The 16966-nt window shown below is 36.7% G+C and overlaps 2 protein-coding genes across 4 annotated transcripts; both read left to right on the forward strand.

The window, feature by feature from the left end:
- The first annotated feature begins 556 nt into the window (after positions 1-556).
- On the forward strand, positions 557-8255 carry LOC18048552 (receptor-like serine/threonine-protein kinase ALE2). Of its 2 annotated transcripts, none has more exons than XM_006443646.2 (9): positions 557-1198; positions 1989-2072; positions 2537-2650; positions 2730-2840; positions 4487-4855; positions 4939-5199; positions 6212-6601; positions 6709-6949; positions 7279-8255. In XM_006443646.2, exons 1-9 carry the CDS (start codon positions 1138-1140, stop codon positions 7988-7990), a joined length of 2343 nt encoding a protein of 780 aa, XP_006443709.1. In that variant the 5' UTR covers positions 557-1137; the 3' UTR covers positions 7991-8255. The 2 variants fall into 2 exon arrangements, with proteins under 2 accessions (XP_006443709.1, XP_024044347.1); XM_024188579.1 differs by having other exon boundaries at positions 789-1198; positions 1989-2102.
- A 2926-nt stretch (positions 8256-11181) lies between these two features.
- Positions 11182-16914, forward strand: LOC18048553 (ribokinase). Of its 2 annotated transcripts, none has more exons than XM_024189394.1 (13): positions 11182-11401; positions 11532-11586; positions 11673-11762; positions 12034-12111; positions 12248-12322; positions 12637-12689; positions 13576-13726; positions 14041-14151; positions 15517-15643; positions 15796-15893; positions 16055-16193; positions 16367-16419; positions 16535-16914. In XM_024189394.1, exons 1-13 carry the CDS (start codon positions 11298-11300, stop codon positions 16613-16615), a joined length of 1215 nt encoding a protein of 404 aa, XP_024045162.1. In that variant the 5' UTR covers positions 11182-11297; the 3' UTR covers positions 16616-16914. The 2 variants fall into 2 exon arrangements, with proteins under 2 accessions (XP_024045162.1, XP_006443714.1); XM_006443651.2 differs by having other exon boundaries at positions 11183-11401; positions 11535-11586; positions 16535-16913.
- The last annotated feature ends 52 nt before the right edge of the window (positions 16915-16966 follow it).

Below are 16966 nucleotides of genomic sequence, written 5' to 3' on the forward strand. Positions count from 1 at the left end.
AGAGGAAAAATATTTTAAAAAAATGAAAGATGATAAAATAATAAAATACATTAAAGAAAGATATTAATTTTAAATTCAGCATCAGCACTCGCACTGGCAATGAATAAACAGACATCATCCATTTTAATACAAAAGTAAACAAATCATTAAAAGCGGTTAATGAATATTTAATGTTAATAAAATATTTAATGTGAATAAAATATGAACTAATCTTTTCAATCCGGGTTTCACATGATAAAGTTTGACTACTAACACAGATTCAGGGGGCTTGCTTTCATATAAAAGTCAAAAACGCAATCCTTTTCTTCTTTCCATTCTCTTCTTTTTGCTTCTTTTCCAGTTTACTTTTTGGCCTTTTCTAAAATTCCGAATCCAAAAAACAGAAACGGATCCTCCAAAAGACGGTAGCAAAAGCAAACGCCACCCCTCCCCCCCCCCCCGGTTTGTCGTTTCGCTGGAAAGGCGTCCCCACCACGCGCTCAAACGAAGCGTGGGGACCAGACAGCCATCATTAATGTAGGCTAGTGATGTGCTGCAGCAACAATAATAATAATAATATAAGCTTGTAGCTGAAAAACACCTACGCACTTTCAATCCCTCACTCTCACTCGTTTTGCTTTCACCAAACTCTCCTACTCTCTTTAAAAATCTAAATCCAAAACGACTCCATTAACAGTTTCGAGATCTTTTTGCATTTGTTCCCCTCTCTCTCTCTCTATCTAGATCACTCCGGTCACGAGCTTTCTCTCTCTAAAGCCTCTCACAGCTTCTTCCTTCTTTTTTTTTTTTTAAACAAAAACACGTTGAAAAGAAATATTACGTGTTTTGTAAATTTTGCGTTCCTAGATCTTCACCGCGTTTCACGGATCTGTGAATCTATTACTATTATCCACCTGCATTGTGTTATGGTTTCTCTTTCCTAGGGTTTTGTTTTTGAGCTGAGCTCATGATTTGCTGCCCTCGTTTTTAGCGATGGAGGGTTTTATGGTGGCGGCGGAGTGCGATGGAGAGGTTTGGAGGACGCGACTGCTTCGCCGGAACCCTAGAAAGCTGCCAGGAGCCTCCGACGAGGTGGTTGAGCTGGAATGTGTTGGCTACTGACAATGTTTTGTTTGGAGTTTGGTTTGAAGAGAGAAGATGCCTGCTTTGATTTTGCTTCTTCTTCACTTCGTCCTGAGCTTTATTTCCGCTTGTTTAGGTATCATCCGTTTTTTTTTTTTCGGTTGGCTAAGTTTTGCGGAAAAGAAATTAAAGTAAAAGTTTTGATTTTTTAATGTATTGTTTTGTCTTTTATCAAAAAAGCAAGCGTGACTCAGCTGGCGTTCTGTACGGTTGAACTCAAATAAGTTGGATTCAGGTGGTTCTTTATTGTCTAGGATATTGTTTCATTAATGCGAATCGGTGACCCAGTGTTCTGGGCAGAAATTGGGATGAACTGGGAACCAGATATCTTGTGTTTGAATAACAGCGGGCGCGAAAACACTGTAGTTTGCTTGATAAGCGTGACTGCAGCCTGCAGGTGTTATTGGTAACCTAGTAAAGCTTAGTTTAGACTTCTAGCATGGATAAGTAGTGTGGCTTTGTTATGGCAAGGCTTTTGGAGGTTTCTAGATGTTTAGGCTATGGGATGCATGTTTTAGCCAATGAACTGATTGTGGGCTTGAAACACATTCTCAAAACTATGAATCCCCGATTTCTTCTTTGTCATTTTCTATCTGAGTGGGGAAACCTTTGGTGTAGTGTTGAGTCCCTAAGTATTCAGTCCGGTCATCTGCACATTAATTTAATTTTCTTTTCTGATACATGAGCTGCAAAGCAAAGAGTCATTGAAACGCTTTTAAATTGCCTTCACAAGAATTTTGTTTGATTTCCATGCACTCATTATGTGGCTCATTTTTAATGTAAGATGCATGGTCTCGTCTATTATAATGTTTCCTAAAAATGATGCATTTAAGGAAACTAACTTATATATTCGGTTTGTTTTTTAGGGCATCCACTATTCCATTTAAACTTGTCTCCTTCTGTACAATCGAATCGGCTGTTATCAACCAGAGAAGTTTTAGTCGAGCACGGTAAGGTTGCGAATTATTACAAATTACTGAGTGAGTACAAGTTTACTTTTATTGTATGTTTCCTACGTCTATTGCATTTCTGATATTGGAATTTTTAGTTCCTAATCAAACATTTTGGAATGCAAAACAATACACTTTGAATAAAACTTTCTGAAGTGCCATGTTTCACCTGATCAAATCTTTCTTCAACTTAATCATATTCGTAATAGAGATAAGTGATGCCCTCTGATGATCAAATCTTTTGATGTTGTTGTCATATTACAGACATATGGAAAAGGGAATTAGACAATTTGAAGTTTCCAAATAAATGTGGAATTCATTTTTCTTAGACGAAAGAAGATTATAGCATTCAAATTGTTCATCTTCACTGTAGTCTTTCATTGAGTTTCTCTCAACTTCTTTTGGTAACTTGGCTTAATAATTTCACCTATGGATAACTGACATGGTTGTTGTCCTGGTGGCAGCAAAGGCAATTTCCATGAGGTTGTCATTTACTCAATTGAGACAACATCAAATGCATGTAGTTGCACCTTCGTTTGTACCATACATGGCACCTGCACCATCTCCAATCCATCAAGGTAACTTACTGCAATCTGATATTTGACATGCTTACAGCATATTGCAGCTCATTTCACTAATTTAGCTACACTTTGTCAGCCTCCATTGCCACTCCTGGCATTGATCCATTACCAAGACGTCATCGAGGTGGTCATCATCATCACCATTCAAAACCTCATGCAGTCACCCCTGCTTCTTCTGTAAGACCTGGTAATATTTTGATTGTTGTTCCTTTTGATGGAGTAGTTGCACCTCCCTGGCTCTCTTCCCCTATTGTATTTTATGACCAGAAAAAGATGGAGGATTTCATTGAAAATCATCATTGTCGAATTAATCTAGGAAATCATAAATCAATGATAGGAATAGGAGAAGATTGAACCTGATATTCTTGGCCATTATATACATGCTAGACCAGCAGGTTGTGCAGAAAGAGTGGGATCCTGCTGGGCATGCAAACTGCAAAGGAGATATAAACTAAGAGGAACCCAACAGCAGTAACTCAAATGATGCTTCTGTGTCTAGTGTGGGGGCAAAAACAATAGGCTTGATTTTGTTTACTTGGAATATCTTTAGCTATCCTTCAGGATTTCCGTTATCTCCACTCTTTCTTGATATTAAGCATCACTTATTGGGAAGCTTCAAACCAACTCCTGGAAATTTAAAAAAAAAATGAAAAGCAAGAAATAAACAGAGTAAGATCATCACCAATGAAGCCTTGCCTATCTTATTAGCCTCCCAGTGGATTCTCTCTCTCTCTCTCTCTCTATATATATATATATATATATATATGTATGTATGTATTCTTGGTAGTTACCCCATTTGGGAACATAATCTCCCGTTTCTTTAGTTATGGCCATCTTCCACCAAAACTGCTTGACCTTGCCTTCTTGAGCCAAAGTCATCCATCCCTTGGCTAAGGAATCATACTGCATACTTAATCTAGTGGGTTTTCTTGTATATGGTGCTCCTTTGGAATGGGTTAGCTAATTTACTCTTCTCTGACAAAGTTGGATATTGTTGCTAGGTTCTCTGAATTTCAATAATGTTAGTATGTGCATGGGATTAGGAAAATTGAATTATTTTGGCATGGGACATGTATGGTGTGAATGGTAGAAATGATTCCTTTTGCATTTTCTTTTTTCAATTCTTTTAATCTATTATGCATTATGGTTGCTGTCACAATTTGTGTAATGTGTATGTGAGTTCAATTCTATATTGATGCATTTTCTCTTCTGGATTTGAGTTTTATGATGTTTTAACCTTACAGAAACTCTCTGCATAAACCCATATGTATTGCCACTTCTGTCTATTGACTTGATATCTTGAAGTTGGCAAAGAGCCAAAGACTAATAATAAATCTATACTGTTCTGAAATGATTTATTGGATGCTACAAAAGAGTTAAAAGTCTCTTTGCATCATTGTGTATATAAGATCAACTCCTTATTGATGTGTTTTCTCTTCTGGATTTGAATTTTATGATGTTTAACCTTACACAAACTCTCTGGATAAACCCATTATTGCCACTTCTGTCTGTCAACTTGGTATCTTGAAGTTGACAAAGAGCCAAAGACTGATTATAAAGCTATATTGTTCTGAAATGATTTAGAATTTAGTGAAGGCATTTATGATGAACATTATTGTTTTTCTTGGATGCTACAAAAGAGTTAAAGTTGCTTCACATTATGTGTATTAGATTTGAAAGAGTGTAAGGCGCTTTATAGCACGACATTTGAAAGAATTTAAGGTGCTTTGCACTTTAGTGTTGCATTTTATGAAGGTTGAGTTTTTCATGGAATGAGATATCTCCTGACAAGATTATTTTATATTCTGGTATTGATAATAGAACATTTGGCAGGATGTGATCAAATATGTGTGGAGCCCCTTACAGCAACTCCTTATGGATCACCTTGTGGTTGTGTGTTTCCCATGAAAGTGAGACTTCTTTTGGATGTAGCGCCCTATAGTGTTTTTCCTGTAATGAATGAGCTGGAGATTGAAATTGCGGCAGGAACATATTTGCAACAAAGTCAGGTGAAAATTATGGGTGCCAGTGCTGATAGCCAAAATCAAGGAAAGACAGTGGTGGATATTAACTTGGTTCCACTGGGAGAGAAGTTTGATAATACCACAGCAGTTCTGACATATGACAGACTGTGGCATAAGAAAGTTCCTTTAAATTTGACTCTATTTGGTATTTATGAAGTCATTTATATCAGCTATCCAGGTAGGAACTTCAGTTCTCCTCTAAAATTCAGTGCTTTACCATTTCAATTGTAAATGAGGTTGTGACTTGAGAGTCTTTTTCAGGTATTCCTTCTTCTCCGCCATATGAGAGTTCTACAGAGAGTGGTCCAAGTGTTAGTGTTGGATCTCTCCCTATCTCTGCAAACTTTGGAAATAAAAATCAGCGGATGAATTTCAGAACCATTGCTATCATTGCTTTGTCTGCATTTGTACTCTTACTGGTTTTTGTTGGAGCAATATCCATCCTTATAAAATGGAGGAAGGCTAGAAAACCATCAAGTGCTGTTGGCCCTGCCTTTGCATCATCTATAAACAAAAGATCCGGTAAGTCTGTCTTTGATTTTGGTGTTCAGATGCTCTTACATTGAAATCGAATGTGAGGCACTTCTTAGAACTTTTACAGTGAGAATGATCTCCATCATGCCACTGATTCTTTGCTAGTTCTGCTTAGCTATATTATGTTTGTATTGTCATGTCTTACTATTTTATTGTCTTCCTGCTTAACTGTTGGAAAACATCAAGAAAGTTCTGTATAATTTTTAATGCATTATGCTGGTGTGATTATATTACTTTTCTCTCATTTTTCCTGGTGTCTTTTATCTAAATCAAGTCAATACTGTCATGTGAGCAGTCAATTATCTTCTTGCAGTGATAAACCTATTGTTTTATCATCTGCTCTTTCCAAACTGCAACGAGGGGCGCACCCACATTACCACACTTTACAATTGAATCACAACATTTTTTTTTTCAGTGTTTTCTTTTCCAGATATACATTGGAGAAGGCCTTTTTGTTGTTCTCAAATAAACCCAAACTCAAATCTGACTCAATTCACACAAGTGATGCTACTTAGCTACCTAGGGGGATGCCTTTCACATTTTATGCTAGAGTAAATAGAATTACCACAGTTTAAGAATGTCAACTTTAGAATGAGTAATGATAGTTTAAGAATGTCAACTTTAAAATGAATAATGCACCATTATCATTATTGAGAGAATATTTTAACATTTTAACCTACACTTGTACCCAGGAAAGTAACTAAATTACGAATATCACTTAAAATGTTAAAATATTCTCTCAATATTTTGCTTGAAGTAGTTTTTTCTTCTCTTTCCATTTTTCCTTTATTTATTATATTACTACCATTATCATCACTTCGAGGTTGCACTATAAATATCTTTGATGGTTCAAAGCTTAGGAAGGACAAAAACTTTTATTTGTTGGAAGATCCAGTTCGGGATACAAGGCTCAGTTGCATTTTATATTTCATTAATCCAATCCAATTTATCAGTACTTTATAAACTGAGTGAAGATAACCGGATCTTACATGTAATGCAGGCATTGGGTCTATCTTATCTAGTAGTATTGCTAGCTCAACCTCAGTGTCGCTCATGTCCACCATGGCTACTTGTATCCTCTCTGTTAAAACATTTGCACTTTCTGATCTTGAGAAGGCAACAGAGAAATTCAGTTCCAAGAGAATTTTGGGGGAAGGAGGTTTTGGGTGTGTTTACCATGGTGTTATGGACGATGGAACTGAAGCTGCAGTGAAGCTGCTAACAAGAAATAATCAGAATGGGGACCGTGAATTTATTGCAGAAGTAGAGATGCTAAGCAGATTACATCATCGTAATCTCGTGAAATTGATCGGTATATGCATTGAAGGACGCACGCGCTGCTTGGTGTATGAACTTGTTCACAATGGCAGTGTTGAGTCACACCTGCATGGTATGTTATCCTCTTTACGGTTTTGACTTTTTTTTTTTTTAACCGCTAGAAATTGCTTTGTTAACATAGTTGGGCTAATCAGTTGTCGGTTTAATATTAATGTTTAGGTGTTGACAAGAATAGAGGACCTCTTGACTGGGAAGCACGAATGAAGATTGCCCTTGGAGCAGCAAGAGGACTGGCCTATCTTCATGAAGATTCTAATCCTCGTGTTATTCATAGAGATTTTAAGGCCAGTAATGTATTGCTAGAAGATGACTTCACCCCGAAGGTCTCAGATTTTGGGTTGGCAAGAGAAGCAACTGAAGGCAGTCAGCATATTTCTACTCGGGTCATGGGAACTTTCGGGTACTTCAATTTTAAGCGAGTAAATAATTAGCATGTCCTCTTCTTCCCTTTGAAACTAAACACGATTGGATCATATAAGTCATATTAATCATTCCCAACTTTTATTTTTACCTACACGATAACACGCCAATATTCCCATGTTAATATTCCTAAAGACATCTGTAGGATTTATCATTTTTCTTGAAACCTAAAGGTTTATCTAGGCCATAAAACCACTGAACCCATTTTGTTATTGTTACTGCAGTTTTTGTTACCACAGGCAATAACATGTTGCTGTAACTTGCAGCATATTGCTTATTTTAATGGAATGCTTATTTTATGATCTGCAGGTATGTTGCCCCAGAATATGCAATGACTGGGCATTTACTTGTGAAGAGTGATGTTTACAGCTATGGGGTTGTGCTGCTTGAGCTTCTATCTGGAAGAAAACCTGTGGATATGTCCCAACCCCAGGGACAGGAAAATCTTGTGACTTGGGCACGGCCACTACTGACAACTAGAGAAGGTTTGGAGCAGTTGGTGGATCCTTCATTGGCAGGAAGCTATGATTTTGATGACATGGCTAAGGTGGCAGCCATTGCTTCCATGTGTGTTCACCCCGAGGTTACTCACCGACCATTTATGGGTGAAGTTGTGCAGGCCTTGAAGTTGATATATAATGACACAGACGAAACTTGTGGGGACTGCTGTAGCCCAAAGGATTCTTCTGTTCCAGATTCTGACTTTAAAGGCGAGCTTGTGCCTTCGGATAGCAGTTGGTGGAATGCCGGTGCTCTCACCCCTCGCTTGACTTATGGGCAAGCCTCTTCTTTCATAACAATGGAGCACAGTTCTGGTCCACTTGAAGAGACAGAAAACAGAGCGTTCTCAGCTTCTAGTTTGGCTGGGGATGGGATGTCCTTACCAACTAGACATAGAAATAGGTCAGGCCCGTTGAGAACAGTCCGAAGTAAGGCAAACTTTTACAGATTAAGAGGGAGTATGAGTGAACATGGGGGACTCCTTCCGAGGCACATTTGGAATGATGAATATTGGGCATGATGAACATGAAGGCTTGTTTCTTGATTGTTCGTTCTTTTTCCTGTGAATTGTACAGTTCAAAAGGGCCAGGGCTTTTGAGTAAAGCGGTCAATTGGTGTAGTGTAGGTGTTTGAGAATTTCTGGGGTTTTAATTGATTTCTGGCTAAATGACCTTGGCTTCTAATTTTGACTAGTCTTTATTCATTAGTAGTGTATACAAAGTTGGAGGTGTGGGCTGTATTTCTGCTAAAATTTATTCATGGTTCAATGCTGTATCAATTAACAATTTCATGCTCAGCTGGAAAATCATTTCAATCTTTTTTTTATATAATTCCAAAATAGAAATACATTTCATGTTATAATTTTATTCTCTTGCCTTTTGTTTAAAAATTTATGTACTCTTTATTTCTATAAATTATATATGCATTTCTCGTAGAAAGTTTGGCCAAGCCGGCTGGGCCACACATAAAAAACATTTGATTAAGAAATTTTATAAAAAATAATAATATTAAAGACAGAAATATTACAACAAAATAATACTAGGATAGAAAATAATTGAGAGTAGTGATGGAAAAAAAATTATAAAATGAAGACTAAATTAAAAGCATTGCTACTGCAGTGCTGATAAAAAATTTAATATCTCTTCAACTATACCCTACAACTTGAATCCATTGCAGTAAATTTTGTGAAACAACTACTCTCTACTCTCAAGGATTTAAACTTCAATGGATATTTGAATTCTATCATCGTTCTTGGTTAGTTTATCTGTTGAGTAAACAATTGTAGCAAAAATATAATTTTGGATAAGTTGAATTTGGTTCTATGAACAAGCAACATACAAAATGATCAGATTTTGAATAATGGTTCGGTTTCTCTAGGGGGAGAAAAGATTAGATGTAAGAAGTTCGCCGAAGCTATCAATTGGATGATAGAAGTAATAATTATAACATTTGTAATTTTTTTAATAATTGAACATTTTTTTTCTTTTTTTCTTTTTCATTCAACTACCAAACAAATTCAAGTGGGGCATAGGGACTAGCTCCAACGCCATGTCACAGGACGAGAGGTTACAATCCCATGCGACACTCCCACATACCATACTATGAGAGTAAACTTAGTGGAAGTGGTACAATATCAACTGATTTCGTCCTGTCTTAAACTCATCAAGAGAACAGTTCCGGTTCCTGACTAGTTTGTATAGGGTTGGCCTAGTCCCCTCTTAAATGTTAAATCCTCAACAAGTAACAAGCTCCTCAAATTGAATTTGCTTGAGTTCTAAAGGGTCCAACTCCATCATACTCCCCACACGCACCTTCTTCTGAAGCATATCTCACACAATCAATACAACCAAGTCGACATTAGCGTACTATGCGTATAATTGGGTGTCATAATTGTGGTCTGTGACAATCTCCCACCACCATGACCATGCATGTACTCATGCTAGAAGAGTACGCCTCGCAAGTGTGCACCTCCATCGCAAAAGCGTAAAGGTCACCTTCCACAGTCTCACCCGTGAACTCCCTTCCTACTCATCCTTATCCAGGAAGAGGACTTGTGTGTAGACACTGTTCTGCTTGATGTAAGTGCTTGGGGTGTGTGACCCTACTAGGCAAAAGGGTAGGGACTTACCTAGGACAACACTAGAGTGCTTGGCAAGCTTACTGAGAGAGCAATTTGACAAATAGCAAGTGTGGCTCTGATACTATCGCAAGACAAGAGCTTATGACTCTGTGTGATACTTTTGCATCCCATACTACAAGATTAAGCCTAGTAGAAATGGAACAATATCTTCATAATGAAAACGACCCTAGTTCTCGCCCAGTTTGTGTATGGTTGGCATAGTGCCCTCTTCCCCAATAGTATTGGCCTACCTAAACTCCAAAGGATCTAACTCCATAGTCCCCACATGCACCACTCTTTTAGCGCTTTTTACACAATTAGTTAAGGTTGGCAAAAAAACGCGGGGCCGAGACGACCTAGGGCCATGGGCACGAAGCCAGCTCGCATGGTAGATTAATGGATATGGGCCAACAAATAAAAAGCTTGCATAGATTGGCCTAGTTAAGGGATTAGTGAAAATTTTATATGAAAATAATTAAATAAAAAGAAAAAGAATGAAAACTGAAAAATTCTCTAAAATTAAACAAAAACAGCCGACATGCACATTCACTAGTCAATGCCTCACAACCACCCAAAGATTGCAGCCATCCATAGATTCACCATCTAGTCATCACTGATAAATCGTCCAATCACTTCGAACCTAGCATGTAGCCACGCGAACCCAATAAACGGCGTAACAGCGAACCTCGCCAATAATGAGCAGTTCTTAGCCGTCGTTGTCGCCTCAGCTCATCACCAGTCATTGCTGTTACACCTGTGAGTTGTGTTGATTGATGATTTTTTATTCTATTGTTCCTTAATTTTTTTCTTTAATCCTTATTTTTTTTTCCTTAATTGTTTTTCTGTGAGTTGGGATTACTATATTAGGATTTAATTTTTGCAGCAACATGCTAGCTATTAGTTTTTGCCTCAATAGTTGGATATTAATTTTTATTATTAGTGCATTTGGGGAAAATTGCAAAAAGTATGGTTTAATTTTGCGTGGATTTATTTACAAATAAATTAAGTTTATGTTTTTAATTTATCGTAATGACAATATGGAATAAATTTATCTGAAAATTTGTATTTTTTTCCGTAAATTGAGAATTTGTTGGTGTTCTAATGAATCAAGATACTTTATTTTTCTATTTAATTCCTCCTAAATAAAATCAATTATTAACCGTTTTTGCTTTACTATTTATGTTACCATTTTTTTTGTTAGGTGGAGTTCTTGAAGAACTTTTTACTAGTGAGAAATTGAAGGATGAAGAAGAAGATTGCCTGTAAATATTAAATTAGTTTGTTTTTTTATATCAATATTTATGATTGATTATGTTATGGTGTTAAATATTTTGTGTACTGGACTATTATTTTATTATGTATTGGATAATTATTCTTAATTTATATTTTATTACTTCATTAAAACTTTATTTTAAAATTAATGAAAGCTCACGCTCGATTTAAGCTGGCCCAGGCCCGCTCAACCAAGCTTAGGCCCGGCCCGTCCAAACTTGAATGGACTTATAAAGAACCTGAACTTTTTAACAATAATATGGACTTTAGGTTCCTGACGCCATACATACCCTTCTCCAAATGTACAACATACATTTCAGCACCGCATCCATATGCATGTAAATCAATAGGATTTCCCACTATATTGCACGACACGCGCTAACTGAACAGCCGTTGTTATTATTATTATTATTAATTATAAAAAAAGAATAAAAAAATGCAATTCCTGACGCCATGTCCTAATGCCGTAAAGCTCGTCTCTTTTCGCTATTTGCATCCTCCTTCAACCTCTTCCTCTTCGTCATCAGCTTCAAGTTCCAGGTCAACTCACTCTCACTGTCACTCTCACCTCGACTTGCGCTGCATTTCTTTTTTTCCTTTTTTTTCCAAAAATAATTGTAATTTTAAATTTTATTTGAGATAGATAAGAATAAGATGTTGTTTGTTACAGCAGATTCAAAATGTCATCTGATCCTTTACCTTCTCTCCCCGAAAATCGCATCGTTGTACGTCTTCTATCTTTCTTAATTTATTTGTAGTTATTATTGTGCATGCTAACTAATGAAGTGGAGGGGGCGCGTGTTGTTCACAGGTAGGCTGTGGCGGCGTGGGATTGGATTTCTTGGCCGCAGTCGCCTCTTATCCTAAGCCGGACGACAAAATCCGAAGTACAAGCTTGAGGGTATTTATCTTCTTCTTCTTATTTATTTATTTATTTGAACTTTTTGTGCTTTCTTATTTATTTCTAGTCTTCATTACAATGATATTTTTTTTTAAATAGCCAAATTAGCCAATGCCATTTAATTTCTCATATTGCTTCCCAATTGACCCTATTTGGTACTCCATATTAGGATTTTAAGTAAGTGGAAAATAAGCAGAACTGTGAATATATATATTTTTTTTTATGGCTTTGCAAAAATTATTTGTTATGATCATGTTTTTGTGTTCTTCAGGTTCAAGGAGGTGGAAATGCAGGAAATGCGTTGACTTGTGCTGCTCGATTGGGATTAAACCCAAGGATAATCTCAAAGGTATTTGTTTTGTTTATCATGTTTTCCTGTACTATTTGAAACATATTCCACTTTGTGCAACAGTTTGGATCTTTTTGCTGATATGTCTTAACATTTCAAACTTCTCCTAAATGTATTTTTGTTGTAATTTGGCGAGATTGCTGACGACCCTCAGGGAAAGGGTATAAGGGAGGAGTTTGAAGCCGATGGCGTGGATACTTCTTTTCTTGTGGTAAGCTTCAGAGCTCAGATAATGTACTTAATTCATAATCTTGACAAAGCATGAGTTACAGGATTACCAACCGTTTCGTTAATTCAATTGGGAGTTAAAGTAGTTTTTCACTTTCAAGTGCCAGCTGCAATAAAAGGGGAAGGCTTTGGTGTGGATTGTAATCTCATGCTTGAACAAATCAGTTTTAACTAGTAGTATTGCCTTTATTGATTGATATATTCTGTAGGTGATACTTTTGATTTGCCATAATTGCTGTACAATCTTACATCTTTTTTTCTTATTTTTTTTTCCCCTCCCCATTTTCTTATGTTCAGGTCTCAAAGGACGGTAATTCACCATTTACCTATGTAATTGTTGACAACCAAATGTGAGAACCTTTGCTTTTCATTCAATCTTTGATATGGCATCTTATTGCAAGCTATTAAAAAGTAGAACAGGAAAAATCCGATTTGACCTTTTTTCTGACTTTATGGATTTGTCTGGAGCAAATGTCTGTTCATTAGATCGTCCTGGAGAATTTACTTGTAATCATGGTTCATGCTGCATATGCTGACTTCTAACAGATTCCAGGTTTCCTTTTAGTGAAAAATTTTGGGAGGAGATGGTGGTGCTATGTGTATAAATTCACTCAGGAAATAATTAAGTTTTGTAAATATCGTATTGGGAACTGATCCCAAGTTACTTATCTTTTTCATTTAAGAGAAACTAAAGGTTGGCTGCAGGACAGAAGAGAGAACAAATTATTGCATACTTTAGAGACATTCTTCTCTTCTGTGTCTTCTCCTCCTATCCCTTTTCTAGTCCCTTTAAAAGAATAGTGGCATGTGGGAATCCTAGTTGCATTAATATGTATAGCTTTCAAAGCTTTGGTTCCTTCTGACAGCTTCGTTGGAATAAATTTATTATCTGTTAGTGCAGGTTCCTAGGGTCCTTTTTTATTTTTTATTTTTTGGTTAAAGCCCTTTTGCTACTTTCCCCATCAGACCTTAGTTGCTCCCAAGAGTCTTCATTCTTTTTTACCAGCTTCTCCCTGTGCCACTGATCCAGTGTATCCTTCGCAATATTGGCTTATCTTTGACATCAGTGAGGTTTCATAAGAAACTTAAAATATATTGTGTGTACTAAACCTTAAATTGGAATGAATTATCAAACATCTCATGCGGGTTCCCTTTTTCTTTCATTCCTTTTGATAAGCAGCTAAGTTGGTCTTTTGCTTTCAGTTCCAGATGATTAATTGTTGTTAATGATTTCAGGAAAACTCGTACATGTATTCATACTCCTGGAGACCCTCCCATGATACCGGATGACCTTTCAGAGTCAACTATATTTTCTGCACTGGATGGAGCAAGAATTCTCTACCTCGATGGAAGGTTGCCTGACACTGCTATAATTGTTGCACAGGAGGTAATTGTTATCTTATTAATTAAGTTATTTTAGTTCCTTATAATCCTTGCTCGGCAAATGAAGTTTATGAGTTCTCATCTTGTTGACGAAATAGAATGAGAACATGCTCATTTTATTTTGGAAAAAAGATATTCTGTGATTTTTTTTTTTTTGGCCATTTTTTTTTGGCCATTTTATATGCAGCATTTCTCTGCTAGATGTCTTTTTTTTTGGGGGGGGGGGGGGGGGAGATGATGTTGCAAAAATAACCTTATTAAATGATTTATGCCAACTTATAGGAATTAAACTGCATTTATTGGGTTCTTCCAGTACAGGCTGCTCGCAAGAATATACCTATTTTGATAGACACAGAAAGGCAAAGGGAAAGGATCGATGAATTTCTGAAATTGGCTAGTTACGCAGTCTGCTCAGCGAAATTTCCTCAGGCAAGTTTGGAACTACTATTGATGGTTGAGTTCATTTGCCAGACATTTTAAGAAATGTCAACTATCTTAGATCAGCATGATTATAACAAGTATCCAAAATCAATTGTCTTGATTACCCCCTCTTTCCTTCTCTTCTTCCTGCTTATGAAGACATATGATTCCCTTTGTTTCAAACTATTCCTTATTTTCTTTTCCATAAAGTTTGTTGTCTACAAAATTTGTGGAGCCCTCCATCTTCTCTAGAATCCTCCCATATGGTGGGATTAGACTCCAGGTCTCTGGTATGACTAGAAAGTTAACTGGCTGATTACCTGAAACTTAATTTTCAGCCAATTCATTGGTTGCAGGTATTAAGATTTCATTTCTGCATAATGGATTTTTTTTTTTTTTTTTGGCTTTCACTCGAGGTATTAGGCATGCTGTCTGTTTCTCTACTGGTTCATTCCAATTGTTTACTGTATATATTGAATCTTTTCTTTGCAGTCTATTTCGCCTGTGTTTTCATTCATGGCCGAAACTTGCATGCAGATACACAATGATCCTCCTGTTCTCATGTTACAGTATCTCAACATGAAGTGCAATCTCCACTAATTCCATTAACAACACCATATGAGAAATCACTGTATGCTTCAATGAGACATCAACGGGGTTCATCATCAAAATCATTTATAGCTCACTTTTCTTTTCACTGTCAAAATTTACCTTATAATTCACAAATTTTGTCTTGAGACAACCACTTGGAATTATATTATAAATTAGAAAGAGAATAAAATGGTGAGGAAGTGCCATTTTTTTTTTAAATTCCTGTGGCCAATACTTTCTTGAAAATAATCTTTAGGCTTTTAGCTGAGAGTTAGAGATCAGATTTAAGTTTTATCAGTCGAGAAAGACAGTAGGGTCTGCTGGTTCAATCTCAGATATCTTAGTACAGAGAGAAAGATTGGGAGAGTGAGAGATGAAGCAGCACTGTCGAGGATTTTGGTTTGACAATGAGAGTTGTGTTTCCTTTGAGATAGCATTATATCTTCTGGCTTGCTAAACACTTGGCATACTTCTGTTGTGATACCGAATAACCATCACCTCAGTTTTGCCTTTCATTTCTGGAAGTTATCTTTTCCATTAATATCTTTATTTATACCATCCATCACTTTCATTTCAAGTATATTTTTTTTCGAAGTTTAATATTGGAATGATGAAAATGATTTCTTCATTTTTGTGCTCTTTGTTGATTTACATCATTTTTACTTTGTGTCCTTTTGTCTTGTTAGATTGAACTGGATTTTCAAAGCCTTTATCCATAATGCATAATATATCTTATGTTGCAGCTTAATTTTATGTCAGACTTATGAATTTTTCATGTGACAGGTCTGGACAGAGGCACCTTCTGTTCCAAGTGCACTTGTTTCCATGCTTTTGAGATTGCCAAATTTGAGATTTGCAATTGTGACTTTGGGTGAAGATGGATGCATAATGCTTGAGAGAAGTGTCAACGGTGAGTATTCAATTACCCAGTTTTTGCCTTTTGAGTGAGAAGATGTTGTGCACTTACAGCAATTGGAAGTGCTGGAAGTGAGACTTGGAACGGCCAAGCTTGTTGTACTTCTATGCTAAATATACAGGTTTTTATTTCATTGATACTGGCAGAAAGTCCTGAGTTAGAAGAAATTGACGTGGACAGTTTATTGGAACAGTTGAAACAGAGGAAGGATGATAGAGTGGCAGTCCCAACATGTATATCTTCGGTAATTACTTCCATCATAAGAAACTTACTGTTGCCGCTGAGCAGTAAACACAAACTTCATCATTCAATTTCTGTTGTGCCTTGAACTGTATCTCTTTAAGGCAAAGCTTCAGAAATAAAGATAAGCTTCTGAGAAATAAAATAACCCTTTCAATCTCCCAGTTAGAGGCAAGACTGAGAGCAGAGGGGATAGGGACAGTAAGCGGGAGGTTATATATTGGAACAGCTGAGAAAATACCACCATCAGAACTTGTTGATACCACTGGTGCTGGAGATGCATTCATTGGAGCAGTACTTTATGGTAAGCTAAACCATTTGGCACATTATGTTCACTTCACACAAAAATGTGTATTTTTCATCTTCATGAGTTTTGTTTGTACCTTTTTTGTTAAAACAGTAAGTAGCTTATCACCATTGTCAATTTCATATTCAACTTTGGAAAGTTGATGCATTTGTCCTTACTTTGTTTTGCAGCTCTTTGTGCCAACATGCCACCAGAGAAGATGTTGCCATTTGCGGCTCAAGTGGTAGGCAACTTATTTCTACCCAAGTTGCTAATTCTCTGATATAGTTGAACTGCCCTAATACTGCAAGTGCCACGTAAAGTTGTCTGATGTTTTTGATTTGGTGTGCTGATTGCAGGCAGCTGCTGGCTGTAGGGCTTTGGGAGCTCGAACCAGTCTTCCACATAGGACAGATCCTCGGTTAGCATCTTTTCTGTAGTGTAGCTGCCAGCCTCATCAGGTAATTGGCACTTTGGCACAGAAACATGCATTAGGCGAAGGACTCGAGGTCTCTCACACGCCATATGTATTTCGCAAAATGTTTATAAAAATTCAACATGAAGAAGGAAGACATATCGACAAAAAGGAATGTTCATAATTACCTTCTATCAATGATCTCGTCGATGTGATTTGGCAACTTTTATGTTTACCGTCTGGAAATATGTAAATTTCATTTATAATTTACTTATGCAACGCTCCCACTCTTTAGTATCTCATTAGACGATCATTCATTTAAAACAATTTCCAAGTTACTTTCTGTTTTTCAATTTTTCTTTTCGTCTTTGCTATT

Source organism: Citrus clementina, unplaced genomic scaffold, assembly GCF_000493195.1.
Source record: "Citrus clementina cultivar Clemenules unplaced genomic scaffold, Citrus_clementina_v1.0 scaffold_3, whole genome shotgun sequence".
NCBI lineage: Eukaryota > Viridiplantae > Streptophyta > Magnoliopsida > Sapindales > Rutaceae > Citrus > Citrus x clementina.